This window comes from Fusarium keratoplasticum, chromosome 8 (assembly GCF_025433545.1).
Source record: "Fusarium keratoplasticum isolate Fu6.1 chromosome 8, whole genome shotgun sequence".
Taxonomy (NCBI): Eukaryota; Fungi; Ascomycota; class Sordariomycetes; order Hypocreales; family Nectriaceae; genus Fusarium; species Fusarium keratoplasticum.
In genome coordinates this window covers 1544648-1562663 of record NC_070536.1, presented here as the reverse complement: position 1 = coordinate 1562663, position 18016 = coordinate 1544648, and the positions used below count along the sequence as shown (strand labels likewise).

The 18016-nt window shown below is 53.1% G+C and overlaps 4 protein-coding genes across 4 annotated transcripts; 2 read left to right on the top strand and 2 right to left on the bottom strand.

Moving 5' to 3' along the window:
- Nucleotides 1–969: 969 nt before the first annotated feature.
- On the top strand, nt 970–1773 carry NCS57_01031200 (uncharacterized protein; the record flags this gene model as incomplete). The annotated part of the gene is made up of 1 exon (XM_053060060.1): nt 970–1773. The coding sequence occupies one exon, from the start codon at nt 970–972 to the stop codon at nt 1771–1773; it is 804 nt and encodes a 267-aa protein (XP_052910454.1).
- A 387-nt stretch (nt 1774–2160) lies between these two features.
- NCS57_01031100 (Smr domain-containing protein) lies at nt 2161–3086 on the bottom strand (the record flags this gene model as incomplete). Its single annotated transcript, XM_053060059.1, has 3 exons — nt 2161–2739; nt 2843–2940; nt 3053–3086. 3 exons carry the CDS (start codon nt 3084–3086, stop codon nt 2161–2163), a joined length of 711 nt encoding a protein of 236 aa, XP_052910453.1.
- Nucleotides 3087–11105: 8019 nt separating this feature from the next.
- On the top strand, nt 11106–12351 carry NCS57_01031000 (uncharacterized protein; the record flags this gene model as incomplete). Its single annotated transcript, XM_053060058.1, has 4 exons — nt 11106–11223; nt 11312–11654; nt 11703–12259; nt 12308–12351. The coding sequence occupies 4 exons, from the start codon at nt 11106–11108 to the stop codon at nt 12349–12351; spliced, it is 1062 nt and encodes a 353-aa protein (XP_052910452.1).
- A 4132-nt stretch (nt 12352–16483) lies between these two features.
- NCS57_01030900 (uncharacterized protein) lies at nt 16484–17734 on the bottom strand (the record flags this gene model as incomplete). The annotated part of the gene is made up of 1 exon (XM_053060057.1): nt 16484–17734. The coding sequence occupies one exon, from the start codon at nt 17732–17734 to the stop codon at nt 16484–16486; it is 1251 nt and encodes a 416-aa protein (XP_052910451.1).
- Nucleotides 17735–18016: the final 282 nt, after the last annotated feature.

Genomic DNA, 18016 nt, shown 5'->3' with positions numbered 1-18016 from the left:
CAAACGTCACTGTGGTTCAGTCAAAGTGGCCCACCCTAGGCACAAAGTGCTATATACGCATATTATCAACTTGTTAATATTATCACACATGGCTCGAATATTTAGAACTAAAAGATTGTTTTATTATTTTTCGTCGTTGGGCAATATATTGATACTTGCTGGTTGTTGAACCTGTTTCATCTCAACTACCCTATTGCTCCTGGTCGATTTGACGTGCCCATAATGCCTATGGATAGAGTCAACCACAAGAATTAGCTTCCAATTAACGATTATCGAATCAAGCAAAGATTATCATCGATATCCGATCTACATGAAACAAAGAAACCGAAGCGACACTCTAAACTCTTATTCGTCGAGTATCAGTCCTCCGCCTTTCCCGATGGGGGATCCGATTCGAAACCCTTCAAGCGAAAAAGCGCCCAACGTGCCGTTACCCGACCAAATCTCACCTCTTGCAGCTTCAACCACACAAGATCATGGCCGTGGTTCGGCCCCGAAGACCACGGATACCGGCACTCGCACGGGGGGCAGCCCTACAGCTTCGACCCATGCAGAGCAAAGCCCCCGCTAAACCGGACTTGGCATTTCATTCGATTGCTACCGCTCAGCCTCCGCAAGCTTGTTATTTCCTATCTTCAATGGGAGGTTGTGATTGAATGGATCGTCTATCACCCAATGGATGTGGTATTTGGCTGTGGAGAAGGGTCTGCGGCGATGCTGGGATGCCTTGAATGAGCATGCAACAGACTGAGGTTGAAAGTGTATAAAGATGGCTCGGTCCATGGCTTGGGATGGGATATCATCTGCAGCCAAGACCAAGACAGCAACAAACTCATTGCTTCTATCTCTTCATCAATTGAACCTTCAAAGACCAACTGTCTAAACACCACATAAACCAACAAGGCAACCAGCACAATATCACATACACCTCTAGTTCACAACTTCAAACTCCCAACCTCAACCGCCATCATGACCCGCCCTCTCAACGACTACGACAACATCGCCATTGCTGAGATTGTCATCTACGCATTCATCTTCATTGGTGCTCTAGTCCTCTGCAAAAACCATGGATTTGGTCGCAACGCCGGCTGGTTCTATCTCGTCATTCTCTCCCTCGCTCGTCTCATAGGATCTTCCCTCCTCCTTGCCACTGTCAATGATCCCAGCAACACTAGCCTCTACATTGGCTGGCTCACTCTCAATGGCATTGGCCTGGGTCCTCTCATCCTTACACTGCTGGGCCTCCTGAGCCGCTCCTTCGACTCGATGAGCCGCAAGGGCCATGTCGTTGTGAAGCCAATCCACCAGCGCGCCATCCAGTTGCTGATGCTGGTTGCCATTATCCTCCTCGCTGTTGGTGGCTCTAACTCCAACTACACACTCAATGCCGGAGCGCCCAAGATCCAGTACAGCACCGAGAGCAAGGTCGGCGTTGTCCTCATGATCGTCGTCATGGTACTCCTTGTGCTTCAGACCGTGCTCGCCTTCAGAAACCAAGGCTACATCTCCCAGGGCGAGCACCGTCTCCTGATTGCCATCACTGCATCTCTGCCATTTGTCATTGTTCGCCTCGCTTATACCTGCCTCCTCATCCTGGGTGGTCACAAGCAGACAGTCTGGACGTACCTTGGTGCTGGTGTCATCATGGAGATAATGGTTGCTATCATTTGTGAGGCTGTTGGCTTCACTCTCGACAAGGTGCCTGAGCCGGCCAAGTACGATGAGGTTCCTATGAAGCCTCGCGGTTCAACTGGCTCTGCCCAGAGAGTATAAACAGGACCAGATGGAGGATAGATGGCTACGACATGGTAACTTATGATATACGACTGTGGTTGTAAAACGTTGTGTTTCAGAGGGCGATTTTTAAGGACTTGCGATATAGATATAGAAAACGCATGTGTTGAAATAGAGTGCAAACCAAAGTTTGCTTGGTATCTTGAATACATGAATGCTTAACTATCCGTCGTCTCATGCCTCCGTCTATAGTCCTCTATGCTTTTCCAGATGGCTGGCCATGTGCCATGCCTTGCATGTACAAGATCATATTAGACATTTCCAACGTAACTTTAGAACCCCTAGAATATTGACATATTCAACAAGCTCAAACAAGCTCAAACAAGTAGTCCACAAGGGACAGCTCGTAGTAGCATCCCCAACTCCTCACATAACCACACAGCAGTGCTTCTCCAGCTTCTGCAAGAGCCATGGCAGCTGCTTCTCGACAAACTGCCCAACCTCGTCGTTCTCCTGCTGCTGAGGCTGGTGATGCTGCTGGTGATGCTGCTGCTGCTGGTGACCACCGTGATACCCCGAGTAGCCACCCCCATGGCTAGGCGGCAGCGGCTCACCTCCCTGGAGGTTGATGATGATGCGGCCGACATTGTCCTCGTCGGTGCGGTACTGCAGACCGAGCTCCTGGCACAGCTCCTCGACCTTGGGCTTGATGCGCTGAACGCCGCCGCTCGAGTGGTTGCCCTTGCCGACGATGGCGATCAGGTGCGTCTGGCCGTTGGCCTGGTCGGCGCGGATGCGGTCCTCGAGGATGCGCTCGGCCTCCTCGACGAACTGGCCGTGCAGGTCGATCGCGTCGGGCTCGACGCGCCCGTCGGCGTTGTTCTCGCGGAAGATGAAGTCGGAGGCTTGCTGGTTGTAGTCGTCCATGCGGGCGGCGTGCGCCTTGCCCTCGTTGGAGAGCTCCTTTGCGGCGGCGCCATCGCCGTCTTCATAGGCCTGGCGGGACTAGATAGAAGGTCAGCTCAGCTTAAGCAAGGGTAAGGTAGGGTAGCAGTGCTAAGTGCGCATCGCATCGCGGCGCATCGCGGGGATGGAGATGGGGACTCACGCGGGCGAAGCAGTCGTTGCGCTTCTCAGCCTCGGCTCGCGCCAAGTCTCTCAGGCGATCGTACTCTTGCTCAATGTCATCGTCATCGTGGGCAAAGGCTGCACGAGTTAGTCAGGTCCCAGGGTCAGCCTCCAGCCCTCAGCTCATCTCAGATGGAGCTCTGCTACACCGCGACGCCCTCTCATTCCGGCGCAAAACGCATGGACGTACCGCGACCGCCCAGCCGGTGCATGGGAATAGACATGGTGGGAGTAAATGAATTGCCGGCTCTATTATGGGCTCCTTCGTTCCAGTTCAGCTCCCGGTAGCGTCCTAGACGTCTCCGTCACCCTATCAGATAAAAAAAAATAAACAATGCTTTGGGTTGGGGTTTCGAGATCCCAAGGTGGACAGAAATGTGGTGGTGGCGCCGCCAAGGTAGTGCCAAGATGGGCGTAGACTTGGGGGATTCCAGTTGGATACCGTCCCTAATGAGGCCCAGTAATAAAAGAGCACAGGGGGGGCCTCCGGGCGTTTCTGGCGGCCCGCGCCTCGGCTTGCGCTGCCGCAGCATTTCCATCCCATCCAAATCGTCGTTGGTGGGAGCATCTAGCTTGTAAGGTGGCAGTAGGTGACAACATCCATCCATCACAGACAATTAATTAAATGACAACTCCCATGTTTTGGGATAGAAGCTCGCCGCTATAGACGCCAAAGCACGGGAGGGAACATATTAGCTGGATCTCATAAATCTATCCATCTGGATCTGAATCTGACCCGAGCTACTGGATATGTAACCTCGTCCAGTCTGCAGCTGATTCAGTTCAAAGTTAACTCCACTCAACTACTACGCTGGCCATTATTCTTCATTCCTTATAGTTGTTTCGAATAGTGCCAAACTACTGCAGAAGCATCCATGAAAAGACGGTTGACAACCAACTGCCAACCCGTCTCTTGGCAGAGTCTTTCTACGACGCCTGAAACAGCTGAACAAAGACATGAATAGTAGCCCAATTCTTCGACCATCCTGAAGAAACCACTGCCGCCAACCTCCAAGCATTCACATCCCATGTCTCGAAAACTCTAAAGCCTCGCGGCCGGCAAACATGCAAGGCCAGCCCTCAAGCCACCCGAACCCAGGCCAGGTCACCGGAGCGAGGCACCCCGCAAAGGATCCAAACTCAAAAGGAGAATTCGGTTCATGCCTATGCCGTGCGAGGCAGGTGGCAGATCGGTACTTCAGTTGAGAGCAAATCGAGCCTCCTTCAGCCTCCATTCCCAAACTGCGGAATTCGACCCGCACGCCACCTAGCAGAAAGACGCCTTGACCATGACCGGCGCTTGTCTGATGGTTCTGATGCTGCTGGTGCTGCTCCTGCAGCTTGCCCACCCCCGGGCATAATCTGATCGGCAGCAGCCCTTCTTTAAAACTTGCTTTTGCCGGGTATTTCGAGCTGGCAATCTCAACTTCAAGTGGAGTGGCTTGCTGAGAGCCAGCCACTTGGTAGATCCTATGCCTGTCAGTAACCAATGTCAATATCCCTCCCGTGTCAGATACTGGTAGGGTCCCTGTCACGCAGCAGCTCTGGGCTTGACCTCGTGTTTGCTCTCCACGAGCTGAGTCGTGGCTGGGCCTGGAACAAGAACTCACTCTGTCTCTATTCCATGCTCAGAAACCTCGTCCGATGGCTCAACCGCCTCAGCCGCTCTGGCTTTGAATCGGAGTTAAACAAGGTTTCCCCAAGCAACTGGCTAAACCGAATCACGACCCGACAAAGGTTGCTAGACACGCCGGGACGACGACAATTTCAATGCCGTTGAACCTTGCCCTTGGCATGTTGAATGATTCGCCAGTCTGCCTTGATTCACAGCTCGGTTCAGACACCCCCGAGGCAAGAGGTTTGTCGACTTGAAACACCCCTTCAGGCAAGGTGCGAGCCATCTCGTCGGGGATACCGAAAGTATGTCAAACGCCCCATATCAAAATCCGGAGTAAGATGTAAACCATGGTTAATTCCCGGGCTCCAGTAACCTGGTCAAACGTGAGCAGAGTGGAAAAAAAGATCCGACCCATAGAGGTGGAATTCATAGTATGGGACAGCCAGGCTGAGCGCTGAACATACTTGGCTTCTATGCCGTATATGTCAGTGCCGAAGAAACTTGCTTGATTTGGATGGCGCTACACACGACTTCTCAATGGGGAGCTGAGAGATCAAACCTGGGATTCCCTTGGAAGAGAGAGAAAAGGTCGATACATGTTCCGTTTCACCCACAGGTAGCTGTCTATGCTATCGGGGGCATGGACGCTAGTATCAGATCTGCCGTAACACGCACGAACGGCATATACGGATGCCAGAGCAACCGACCACTCAGGGCCAGAAGCAGTCCAGGTCCGGCATCAACTCGACACGCTGGCGGGTGTGGCAGTTGGAAACAAAATATGCGTGCCCCTCAAACCTAGCGGCCTGCTGCATTGTGTGGCACGACGCACGTCTTAGCACCCGTTTTTTCTCGATGCGTCGTGCAGCCCATGACGTCCAAGGGGGGGTTTGCAGAAGAGTTAGAGAGTAAGAAAGCGTTTGATGATATATCACACATACTCCCTGCCCAGAGGCTGGTAAGATGAGGACATGGCATGGCGGATCGAAAAAAGGAGAACGTGTGCCATGTGGCCTCCCTGTCTGAGGAACGGGTCTAGAAAATCGCAGTCTCCACTACCACATTGTTCAAGGCTGAATAGCTTCGGCGTCTGTGAAATTGCCTTATTTAATCGGAAAAGTTGAGGCGAGATTTGGGGGGAGGGGGGGTCCGATGGCTGGAACCGTTTAAGTTGCTGAAATAGAAGCCTATGTATGCAGCCATCTACAACAGGCAAGGCAAGGGTCTATCCCCCAGATGGAGACTCTCGATGGCAAATGCAATCCAACGTTGACGCAGTGTACATAGTGCAGTAAGCAGAGAGTATCAGCGGTCAAAACGGACGCAGCAGCGCGCCCGCGTAGCGTGACCCGAACCCCAAGAGCGCCAGCAATGGAGATGAGGATCTCCAACTCCGCGTGCCCGGAGCCCGGAGATCTGGAGCAAGGATACCGTTACAATTAGTAAAACAGGACGCGTCTTGCAAATCGACAGACAATGTCCATCATAGTGGAGAGACATCCTTTGTTCTTTTGTTGCTCCCGTTTCTGCATCGCAACAAGAGAGAGAGACCAACCGCAGACACTCATCGCAGGAGAAGGTCTGATCACCACCGGCCAAGCCTCGGGTGGGCCGTTGCGGGCTTCTACGTCCACTAACAAGCTGTAGACGCCAATGAGAAGGCATCGCCGAAGGGCCTCTCCCGTAGGAGGGGGGAGTTTCGCTGTGGCGTCTGCTTGGGCAAGCATCATCTGTTGGCAGCACAGACTGACGCGGAGATGGGACGAAGAGGCCAATCAGTCCACCATGCTTGACTCAGGCCGCTCCTCAAAGTGACCGAGAAACCCTGACATGGGGTGCCGTTCTCCTCCTCCGTTTGAACTGACAGGGACGATGGGGAGGCTGGCTGAAGCTGGTAGATCATCTTTAAGCCGTCTTCTCCGCGATAGTCCGTCTTGTCGATCGCAGTAAACTCGTCGATGGAACCCGTGAGCAATACATACGTGCTGCTGCAACTATGTAATTAGAAGCCAAGGCTCTGGTCGTTCGATGCGTGTAAAGCCAGACGAACAAGTCCCCTGGCCCTGAGCGGCTCCGTTGTTGATCGACGCGAGATGGAGCTTCTTGCCAGGTTCCGGAGACCGGTAAATATGCAGGCAGGACTTTGTTTAGAGCTTCGCTAGGTTCCCCCCATGCTGCAACGGATGGCCTGAGAGCCCATTCCTGTTGTTGGTTCTGCTACAATTCCCATCCAATGCCTTCACCAGGGTCTGGGTTTATGCCGAACAAGAGAGAACCACTTGAACCCCGACGAGACACGGGACGCACCTTGTGTCACGAATTGAGCGTCGCATGGCGTATGTGTGGCGTTTCTCTACATTGAGAGAGCCTTGTTCGGTACAGTAGCCTCGGCGTCAGCGAGACAAACAACCAGTACATGCCGCGGATGGATACAGGCAGACCACGCCCTACTAGGGAGCTATCATCCATGGCATGTCAGCCCTCTTTAAAATATCCCATCACTCACAGGTGTCAGCAGTCAAAAACGTCAGTCATCCAAGGACAAAGTGCAGCATCCTCAAATCGAACAGGTCAGATGGAGAAAAAAGCAATGAAACGGGGATGATGGTGCATGAGGATCGCATCGAAAATGGAGGAAAGCCCCCTTCTAGATTGCTTCTCTGCCGGCCACTGCTACTAGTGGACCAACCTATCCCATGGACCACCACCACCCCCGGCCGCGCTCGGGCGATCCCCCCTTTGGTAGCGCCTGGGACGGAGGACGAGGACCCAGAGAGGGATCCATCAGCTAGGGAGACCCCAGTCAGGAGGCAAGGAGCTTCAGTGGTCCGTGTGTGAGAGAGCGTGGTTGTCGCTAGCCGGCGAACATCTGGTTATGGATGTGGGCTCACAGGAAGAGACCTCCAAGCTCTAATTGCGAACCGTGACGGAAGACGGCAGGAAGTAGAGATCCCCATGAACCAGAGACAATGGGATAGACGCGGGCTGGGCTGGGTGACGGGAGCGGCACAGAAAACCCTCGATGCCACCATCCGAGATTTGTCTCTCAGCTTTGTTTGTGGGCGTCTGTCTACATGTGTTTCTCGAAGAAGCAATCAATCGAGGCACGAACATCTACAGGCAATGTACTGTAAGTGATTACTGGGGCCTGCAACGGCATGTCGGCAGCCGCGTATCAACCTTGGCAATGATGTGACTACTACCGTCTATTCCTTCAGAGCGCAACCCCGAGTAATGCAAGGCAAGGGCGATAATAACACGGTTCTAGAGTCTCGTCTCGCAACAGAGGGCCCTTGCTGCTTTGAGTCTGTCCAAGCTGACCAATCGCAACACCGGACGACCAGTTCAGTTCCCCGAGAGAGAGAAGCTTCACCGTCGTCAGGCAAGGTGGGGAGGTTACAGAAGCAACCTACGACCGCATGTTAAGGGCAGGGCACTTATAACGCCCAGCAGATATGCCACCTGCTGCGGGCTGTCGTTGTTTGAGAGTGTCCCAACGGACCAGGTTGATATGACTTGATGCATTGTTTCGAGAGACAGCTGCAACTCCATACACCATCTCGTCTGGGCGTTTGGAACTTGATACGGAGAGGATCCCAATATGGACGACGTTTCGACTCCAAGGCCTTTGTGTTTGATGGTTGGCTGGATGTCCCATCTTGCCCATCTCTCCAAAACCGAGCCAGCCTTAGCCGTCGTGCATCAAAGAAAGAAAGCTGGAACAACTCCACAGTTCACACCCCCTATTTTCCTGCGGATCACTTCTCCGTACAGTACGGTCACCGTCATGTCCCTGTCCGAGGTACACGCCCACGCGCCCCGGCCAAGTACCTCTTTTTTGCACTTTCACTTCGTTTCGAGCGTAGACAAGACATTGAATGGGGTTGTCTCTACGCAGGGCGGCCAAACTGCAATGTCTCGCCTTGCCGCATCGAGTTTGCGACAGAGTCGAGAGAGAGGAAAGAAGCGCGACAACAACGACCCTTTCCGGGCATCCGCTTCTCTCTCAAGACATTCTCTTGATTCTGTTAATGGCCTTTCATGATCATCCTGCCCCCGGTCGAGCTGCTGAAAGGGGACGGCGCTATACCCCAGGGGGACAGGTCATGGATGGACCGTCTGGTGGGATGAGCTTCTCCACCCGCCATCAAAGCCAAGTTGTTCTGCAAGCGGCGATGGATGGATGGAAGAGATGGAAGGTGTTGTATCGTGCGTCCCCTTATTATTAGCGGGCGCAAGGCCCAGTTGCCAATCGGTTCGGCGCAGGGACGTTGGTTGATTAGCTGACGAGACCGGCTCGCTCAGATGCTTGCTTCCATCCAGGAAAGCCATCTTCCATCCATGGATCCATATCCACCAGCCAAGCAAATGGCACCATCCATTTCTCCACCGTGGGCCAGCTTTTTGAATTGGTGCTTGTGCTGGTGCTTGCCCCCCCCCCGAAGAGGACTGATGAGAAGGAGCAAGAAACTCGGACATGGCCGCTGCTGAAGCTGAAGCGATCGTGTCGTGTCGTGTTCACGAGGTCTTGGGTATCTGCGCGTGTCTCCATCTGTGTGCTCTCTCTGGGATGCAATATCGCGCCCCAAAAGCCCGCTGGCACACAAGGCTTTCCCCCTTGTTTTCGTCCATCCTCCTCGCTTCCTCTCGTCCGCCCTGCATCTCTCCTCGCAGAGCAAGACTCTCACAGCCTCGAGGATGGATGCAGATAAACGGTGGAACAGAGGGCAAGACGCAGAAGCAGGCGCAGATGCGCGTTGTGCAGCAACAGCAGAAGCATCACATCAACAGCACTGTGCGTCAACAGCGCAGAGGCCCTCTCTGGCTCAGCAACCAGTGAGAGCTTCGCTGCAGCTCAATTGATGGATCGACCGCGACATGGGGTCCAGTGGAAGCATCTCTAGCATTAGTGGACGGGGGAGGCCCCGAGCTCAGGGCTGCGCTCAGGAGCTGCACACTGTATACCCGGCCGAGAGCAGAGGCTCATGTATACCTCTGGAAGACCCCGGATGAGTTGAGTCTGGCGCGGTACCTGGAGCTAGACTGGGTGCAGGTCATGAGCCCGGGTACCGTACCGAGGCTGGTGCTGTAGACCAGCCAGGCCCAGGTTTAGACGGTTTCCTGTAGCGACCTGGCGTCCCTTCGGCTTCATTCTTAATCTCCTTCAAGTGCGCTGATGACTGGTGGTGCAGTCCATAATGGAGTGCATTGAGGGTCGGGTCCCTGGAGGATCCGCCTGCGTCCCCCAGGGTGGCCCTTGGAGGTTGCTAGGTCCTTGGCTCTTTTTCCCTGGGCGGCCATCCGCTTTGGCGCAAGCGGAGGTACATCGCGCTCGCTAGCATCTCTGCAGCAGCTACAGTGGCCCAGCACTCTAATAATTAACGGGAATGACCTAATCTTTGGGGGACGGCCAGTAAGGACCAGCATCTCGCTCGCTGTAAATGAATTAGCAGCTTGGACCCAATGGGATGGCACCTCGATGGTGGTGTTTTGGCTGCTGACATAAAAAAGGGTACATGCAGATGCACGCGAGTTTGCCGCAATTGTCGAGTACCTCCCGTCATTTCTCTCCACTGCTTCAAGCCAGCCCGCCCAGCCCACGCCTCTCCCTTCCACTTCCCCCCCTCTAGAGGTTCACGGTGTCCCCGGCCATCCATCTTCTTTTTCGCATCCTCTTCTTCTGCTTCTTTCCCTCCTTTCCAATCCAATCCAAACACTCAACTACAGGAGGTCCTTGTCGAGTCCTCTACTCTTTTAGGGTTTCCTCTACCGGGAGTTTTGGCCCATCCGTCCATCCGCCCACCCGTCGCTGCATTGCGTTGCGTTGCGCATCAACACCAACCGTCCGTCATCCACCCAAAAGTAGCATTTGCCGCCCTCGTCAACCCGTATTCTGTCATCATCCATCCATCCATCAAATCAATTAATCAGTCGACATTGATCATTGCGAAGAGGACGTGACCCCAGGTCAGTTTGTCTTTCTTCCTCTCATCTTCACCTTCCATCTCATTGCCCCATCGCCAACAGGCCCAAACCATTACACTACTGCTTTATCTCCGTCTCCTCGGCCCATCTCCCATCACCACGGCATAGCATCCATAACCATAGCGCGCACGCTCCCCAGGCTCGCTCGCTCGCTTCACACGCCCCCTTCTCCACCCCCCGGCCGACCTCATCCAGGCCAGGCCCCTCCCCCCCTGGTCCAGGGGAGGCGCGAGAGATTCCGCCCCGGGCTGGGCCTTTGTTGGCACGACTCGTGTGTCGTGCCCCAAATTGCAGCCTCCTCCCCCCAGTTGCTGCGCTACACCAAAAGCTGCTTCTGCATCTCCTTTTCTCTTCCTTCACTCCACCTCACCTCGCCTTCGCTTTGTCTCGCTTCTTCCTCTCATCTCTTTCCTCTTTCTTTTCCTCCCTATACCCTTCGCATCTTGTTGCATCGCCTACCAGTCGTTCCTTTACCCACGACTCGCGAGCATCGTTATCACTGACACCGGCCGTCCCAGTCAGACCAGCGCGATACCCGACGACCAACGTAAACACCGCGTCGTCTCGTCCCGTCCCATTTCATCTCATCATTCAAGCATTTGTTTAGCATCGTCGAGGCGACAACCACACCACAGTCACAATGGGTTGCGGAATGAGCACAGAGGAGAAGGAGGGCAAGGCCCGGAACGAGGAGATTGAGAACCAGCTCAAGAGGGATAAGATGATGCAGCGAAACGAGATCAAGATGCTTCTTCTCGGTATGTTTTCTATCCATTCGACCGCATCGCCAGCGACGACGCTCCGATCAATCCTCGCATGCGAACAGCTTCTAACCTGTCGCGTCAGGTGCCGGTGAATCCGGAAAGTCTACCATTCTCAAGCAGATGAAGCTCATCCACGAGGGTGGCTACTCGCGCGATGAGCGAGAATCCTTCAAGGAGATCATCTTCAGCAACACCGTCCAGTCAATGCGCGTTATCCTCGAGGCCATGGAGTCGCTCGAGCTTCCTCTCGAGGACCAGCGCATGGAGTACCACGTCCAGACCATCTTCATGCAACCCGCTCAGATTGAGGGCGACGTTCTCCCCCCGGAGGTTGGCAGCGCCATCGAGGCCCTGTGGAAGGATCGTGGTGTGCAAGAGTGCTTTAAGCGATCGCGAGAGTATCAGCTGAACGACTCCGCCCGATAGTATGTGCTTCTCTCAATGACCCCTTGCGCCTCGCTTACCATGAATAGCTACTTTGATAACATCGCGCGAATTGCGGCCCCCGACTACATGCCTAATGATCAGGATGTCCTCCGATCGCGTGTCAAGACTACTGGTATCACCGAGACCACTTTCATCATCGGTGACCTCACCTACAGAATGTTCGACGTCGGTGGTCAAAGATCCGAGCGAAAGAAGTGGATTCACTGCTTCGAGAACGTTACCACCATCCTCTTCCTCGTCGCCATCTCCGAGTACGATCAGCTCCTGTTCGAAGATGAGACAGTCAACCGAATGCAGGAGGCCCTGACCCTGTTCGACTCCATCTGCAACTCGAGGTGGTTCATCAAGACGTCGATTATCCTGTTCCTCAACAAGATCGACCGCTTCAAGGAGAAGCTGCCTGTCAGCCCCATGAAGAACTACTTCCCCGACTACGAGGGTGGCGACGACTACGCTGCGGCCTGCGACTACATCCTGAACCGTTTCGTCAGCCTGAACCAGCACGAGACCAAGCAGATCTACACTCACTTCACCTGCGCAACCGATACCACCCAGATCCGCTTCGTCATGGCTGCCGTCAATGGTGAGTTTTTCTAGAGTAACAACGCGATCCCCTGCTAACGCGCAACAGACATCATCATCCAGGAGAACCTTCGTCTCTGCGGTCTCATCTAAATGATTTATTTTTCTTGCTGTCACAAAAACACGAATACCCTCGATCTTAATAACGACACTGCTTAGATGGGCCACGGGGACATGGCTCACGATTTCTTCACTGTACTCGTCATACCATTGGGCCGGAAGCTCGGGGCAGACGGCGCGGCCTTGGTCGACGCCTGTTTCTTATCGCCCCAACCATCACGCCAGATATAGTACTTTTTGGCTGCCCCAGGTCGACCTTGGTTCCCTTTCTTTGTAAGGATTTTGCGGGCTGATGGATGGGAGTTGCTTTGTACCACAAAACGTCTTTTTTTTTATTAGGGAGAAAGAATTGAAGACCGCTGGACCACAGAAGATGGGGCCGCGAAGGCCAGTGGACACGGCCGCCCACGGACTGCCGAGGGAGATGAAGCGAGTGATGAGGGAGCGGGGGGATGAAAGGGGGGCCGCCAGAGAAGCATGAAGGACGATAAAGGATTGATGGGGCCTCTATTTGCATCTGATCAGTATGGGCGATGGAGGATGGTGGTCATCTACTTTGTTTAATTACGAAACTCTTTTCCTACCACGCTTTGACTTGTTCACTGACTGAGTTGATTGACTGATATTGCGCTCGCATTTCTAGTGTTGTTGATTTGCTTTTTAGCCTCTTGTTTTTGGGTATTTGAAACAGCCACACCGCCTGTTGCGAAATTCCTACATGTCATGCCGGCTTGCTTTTTCCATGTCGACCATGGTTCACGTTTCTTTTGTTCCCTTCCCCTAGTGTCTGTTCTCCTGGGACAAAAGTGATGACACGCAGAGAACCAAACCTGGAAGGTGGGTTTCCCACGAGCTCTTTGAAAGGTGTGCGGCCGGAGAAATGGTCTAAGACCACAGAGAGACATGGGATTTGTCATATTGGATAGATTTGGATCGCTGGGCTGCTTCGATCATCGAGCTGACCGGTTGCCGTTTTGGTGATGGGATGTCTTGCAAGGTGGATGTCATGTGACTTTTCCGTCCATCAGTTTGGTAAACAAAACAATTCACGAATTGGCCATATCTAGATATTGAGGGTTATGATGAAAGTAAATTCATGTCTACCTTGGTTTCCCGCCGTAAATACAATAGCAACCTTCCATATACTTGATCTTTGACCTCAAGACCAAGTGTTCATGCACATATCCGTCAACCTCCTTGTTGTGATTTGTGATTTGTGTTCTCGTACAGTATTATACATAGCATTTACCTCCGTCCTCGTGTTACAGTGTCATTAAAATCCCTGGGGTCCATTCCTTGGTCAAGTCCGCGTCCGGTTGATCCAGATACAGCGATAAAAAAAAGCAGGTCCAGACAGATCCAAAAGATCTCCAATGTGGTCCAAAGGGAGTCCGGGTCCATGTTAAACATCCAGAGAAATACAAACCTTAATTAAGCATACATGGACTCACTTCCAATTGTTAATCTGGTGGGTGAAATAACGAATCCATATGCAAAGGCTGTGCTGGGTGTGTTGGTATGTAGGTGACCTCAATGGGTAGGTAGTTGAACGGATCCGATGAAGGGCGAAGAATCCACTCAAGCCCGGAGAAAATAGGAAACGAAGATTAGGAAATCGAAATGCAAAATCACTCGCAACAGGTAGGGTAATGGCTCAACCTTGTGAGCAAATGTTCTCGTACAGGATGATTCATCCAAGGTGTAGGGTGTGTGTACTCCAACGAGAACTTGTCAGTGCCTCAACAGGCGAGGAGCATCTCTGAACTCAGACGGACGGATGCCGGCTCCTCTTTTCTCTGACAGTCGAGTTGGGATATTCAGAAGCCAAAAGCTACTGTACCTGTGTGATCCGGTTAGGAGGAGGTTGGTGCATGAACAGAAGAACCATGAACTTACCGGTTCTTTACCTTGTCTTTTTTGTTTCTTTTTCGTTTTTTTTGTTGTAGGTTCTTGCCTTGACGGCCCGTAGCCACTGTCCACAATGCGGTCGAAAGGGCGTCACTTGACAGTGATAGCAAGCTGTGATAGCAAGCTGTGACCGTTTTCGAAAGAGGCAAGACACTGTGGAGCATCCATTTAGTGAGGATGAGGACTAGTGATACTCGCTGTCGTCCGAGTTGGGGTTTCCCATACTCTCATCAGATGCAGTAGCAGGTGTAACACGGTTGTGCTCCTCATTCTGCTCTTCCACGATGCGTCCCTGAGTCTGCTCCTGGAAAAGACGCTCCTCATTCCTGCCCTCGGGGGTCTGAAGATACTCATCGTATTCGGCAATGCGCATTCCGAGTTCCTCTGCAGCTGATTCGATTCTTGCAATAAGCCTGTCTCTGCGAGACAGTGTAGTGACATCTCTCATGGCCTGGGATACCAAGTGCCCGGTCGGTGCAGCCAAGTTCTAGTTGCTGGGATCCAGTCGAGGGGGGAGGGTGTAGGCGGGAGGGGAAGGTTGGGGGGTAGAAGGTTGATGCGCAGGTTGAAGCGCGTTGTTGAAGGATGAGTTTGCCTGCGATAAAGATGGGGCTTGTGCCAAAGATGTAGACTGCTGAGCAGACGAGACCAGGGGCAAAGGCGATGCCAGAGGAAAAGATGAAGATTGCTGGGAAGGAGAAGCTTGTGGGAAAGACAATGTGGGTTGGGCAAGGGTAGAAGAAGCTTGCATCATGTTGGGGAGCATAGCCATGGCATTAGAGGCCGTGTTCCAAGCAGGGGTAGGAGCATAGGTTGCGTTGGCTTGGTTGCTCTCTGATAGAAGTTGTCGTGTTAGAATTGACTCAAAGACAAGGCCCGAAGCGATGAGCGAAGGTGGTTGCTTGACTTACCGTGAAAGGTGCATCGCGAGCCGCTGGCGTTGAACCAGCAGTTGGTGCAGCTGCCGCACAACTGACCTTCAAGGATGACACACTCATGCCAAGGACCGTGTCCCTTGGTGCAATTCTTGCAGGCTTTCCTGACGGGCACACCAGTGACATAGCCGAGGAAAGCCTCGACGTTGCTGCGACGCTCCATGTTGAGCTTGGTGTCAGGCCGGCGCTGAACTGGATCCCGCATAGCGAGTTCGCCTGCCAGCTTCTTGCATAGCGCTGTGTCGATTCTAATATCATGGCCATAGATTTGGAAAGCGACCTCTCCTGCAGTGCGGCCCGCCACAGCAAGGGCAAAACCAGTCAAGTTCGGCTGAGGAGAGGCCCACGAAGGGGCTGCCGGAGCGGCTGTGGTAGTGAGTGAGGCCTGAGACCCGGCAAAGTGAAGCGAGGTCGTAGGAGGCATGGAGGGGCCGCCAACGGGGCCGCCGTTGTTGAGATTAGCAAGAGAGAGATCATCGGGAAACTGGATATGATCCTCAGGGAATATGTCCATGCCCAGTCCATCGAGAGGAGAAGGCGACATGAGAATGTCAGTAAAGCTACCAACCTGGGGATGCTGCACCATCAGGGCATCAGCCTCTTCGAGAGGTCGAAGCCGCTCACGATCCTCGCGAAGCTCTCGCTGCTCCGGAGACTCGGACTGCTGGCGAGAAGCACTCGGACGAGCAGAGGATTGGCGGGTAGAGCGCCTGTGCGCAGGGACGCGTCGGCTAGTCCTGACTTTCGGCATCGTCTAGAAGATGATTCTGATATCAGAGATTCAAATAATAGATGAGGCTTACACGGAGAGATCTTGGTGGGTGAGAAATCGAAGGGTGGGTGGTGCGATTTTAGATCGTGAGTGTGTGTTGACAGGGTCAGACGGTTGGTTGCAGGTGTTTAGCAGGTGGGAAATTGTGGGATCAACAACAAGGGCCCGGGGCGTGAGCGAGGAAACAGGGGTCCGTGCGTATGGGCTAGGGCACAGTGCCTATACGCGTCAGATGCCTATTCACACTATACGCGACGAGATGCATGTGAGGTTGGCCTGAGGATGGTTGGAGGTGGATATGCTATGCAGATATGGGATAATGAAGCGGATTGTGCGGTCGGGATTGGCTGCATAAAGAGCCGAACAAGTCATGGAATCGAGGTTCAGCAAGTCCATCCAGCACAAGAGCTCTGTACTCAATAAAGGAGGGAATCAATTCAGCTTTTCTATCTAGGTATGTTCATCATAGAAAGACAACGGCTTTATCATCACTGCCCAGCCATCATCCAGACTCTAGAGCTATCCAGACTCTCAACTGGAAGCTTCATCTCTATCTTCCAGCTCCACCAGCTTGCTCCCAGATTCCATCCCCTCTTCCCTCAGTAATCTCCTTCCATTGCATCGCAAACTCTCGCAATCCTCCTTCGCCCGCCAGACTTGCATCCACGACTTCCTTTGGCAGCTTGTGTGCCGAATACTGTGGACTGCTGAAGTTGTAGGCCGCCGGGTCGTCCTTTTCAATGATCCGAAACTCTGGAACCATCTCGGGGTGGTACTCAATGTCCTCATCGTCCTCCTCGCCTTCGGTCACTGTATCGTCTCCACTGACATCCGCACCCGCATCGTTGCTCGAAGTTCCATACAGAGGCTTGGGGACATCTATTTCAAGAAGCTCCTGCCAACCGAAAAGAAGGCTGTCTGTTCGAGGTGCCCAGGGGTTGATGTCAATAAGTCTCACTCTTCCAAGACCGCCCTTCTCGAATGAATTCTCCGGTACGTAAACGTCAAAGACGAAGCTGGCGTCAGGAAACGTGAATCTCAGCTTCTCTCGGAAGAAGGTCTTGATCTTGCGCCACAGCTGGGGCCGGATTCCTTCCAGAAAGTCGTAGTGGTTGAGATCTCTCTGTGAGATTCCAATGAGGGATCGGTGCTTGACGAAACAGCGGAACTCTAGAGCCACATGAGGCGTGAAGAATGGCCGTAGAACAAGGATAGGGGCGTATGGTCGAGAAGGTGCAGCCGGGGTGCAGTCGTCAAAGGCGTGGTCGAGATCGTGAGAGATGAAGGACGATGATTTGAGGAGGAGGTAAATGTCGTTGGGTGAAGTGCACTTGAGCGTGTTCTGGTGAGGCGATATCCACTTGGCGTCCTTGGGTGAGGACCAGTTCAATTTTGGTGCCACGGCGCCGCCAAGCTCGGCGATCTTCTCCTTGATGAGCTTGTGAGTCTCCGGGAATCTCTGGTTTGGGGGTAATTTCTCGGGTTCGTCGTCTTCCTCGTCTGAGGATTCAGCATCCTGTGCAGGTGGCCTCGTAGATGTGCTTGCTGAAGTGTGCCACTCCTCGTCGGCCTCAGTTGGTGTCTCTTCATCATCCGCTAGGAAGATACCATCCTCATGAAGGTACTCAATGAATGATGGGGGCAGTGGGATTATTCTGGACTTGAGACATGAGCTCCTCAGCTTGGGAAACCAGGAATCGTAGGAGCAGTTTTGGATATGATCCTTGGTGACAGGAGGAAAGACAAGCTCAGGCGCATCGCCTTCGTTGCCAGTGGAGGCAGAGCCGGACAAGTGAGGCATCGCTGGTGGCCCAAGGAACTGATGAGGAACTTGAATCTGAAATCTTGAAAATCTTGATTTGAAGAGAATGAGATTCGATTAAAAGATCAAAAAGATTTCGTTCATATCTTCGAGGTTGCTTGACTCACTTACAAATCTTGTAGAAATATTCCTTGCCCCTCCATCATGAGGGGCAATTTCTGGGGCGTATCTTATCAATTCTGCCGCCTTCTCTCAATTCGATGTCTCACCGCCTTCCATTTCGGACAAGGAACCTACATCACCGAGGCCCACCTTTGCGAA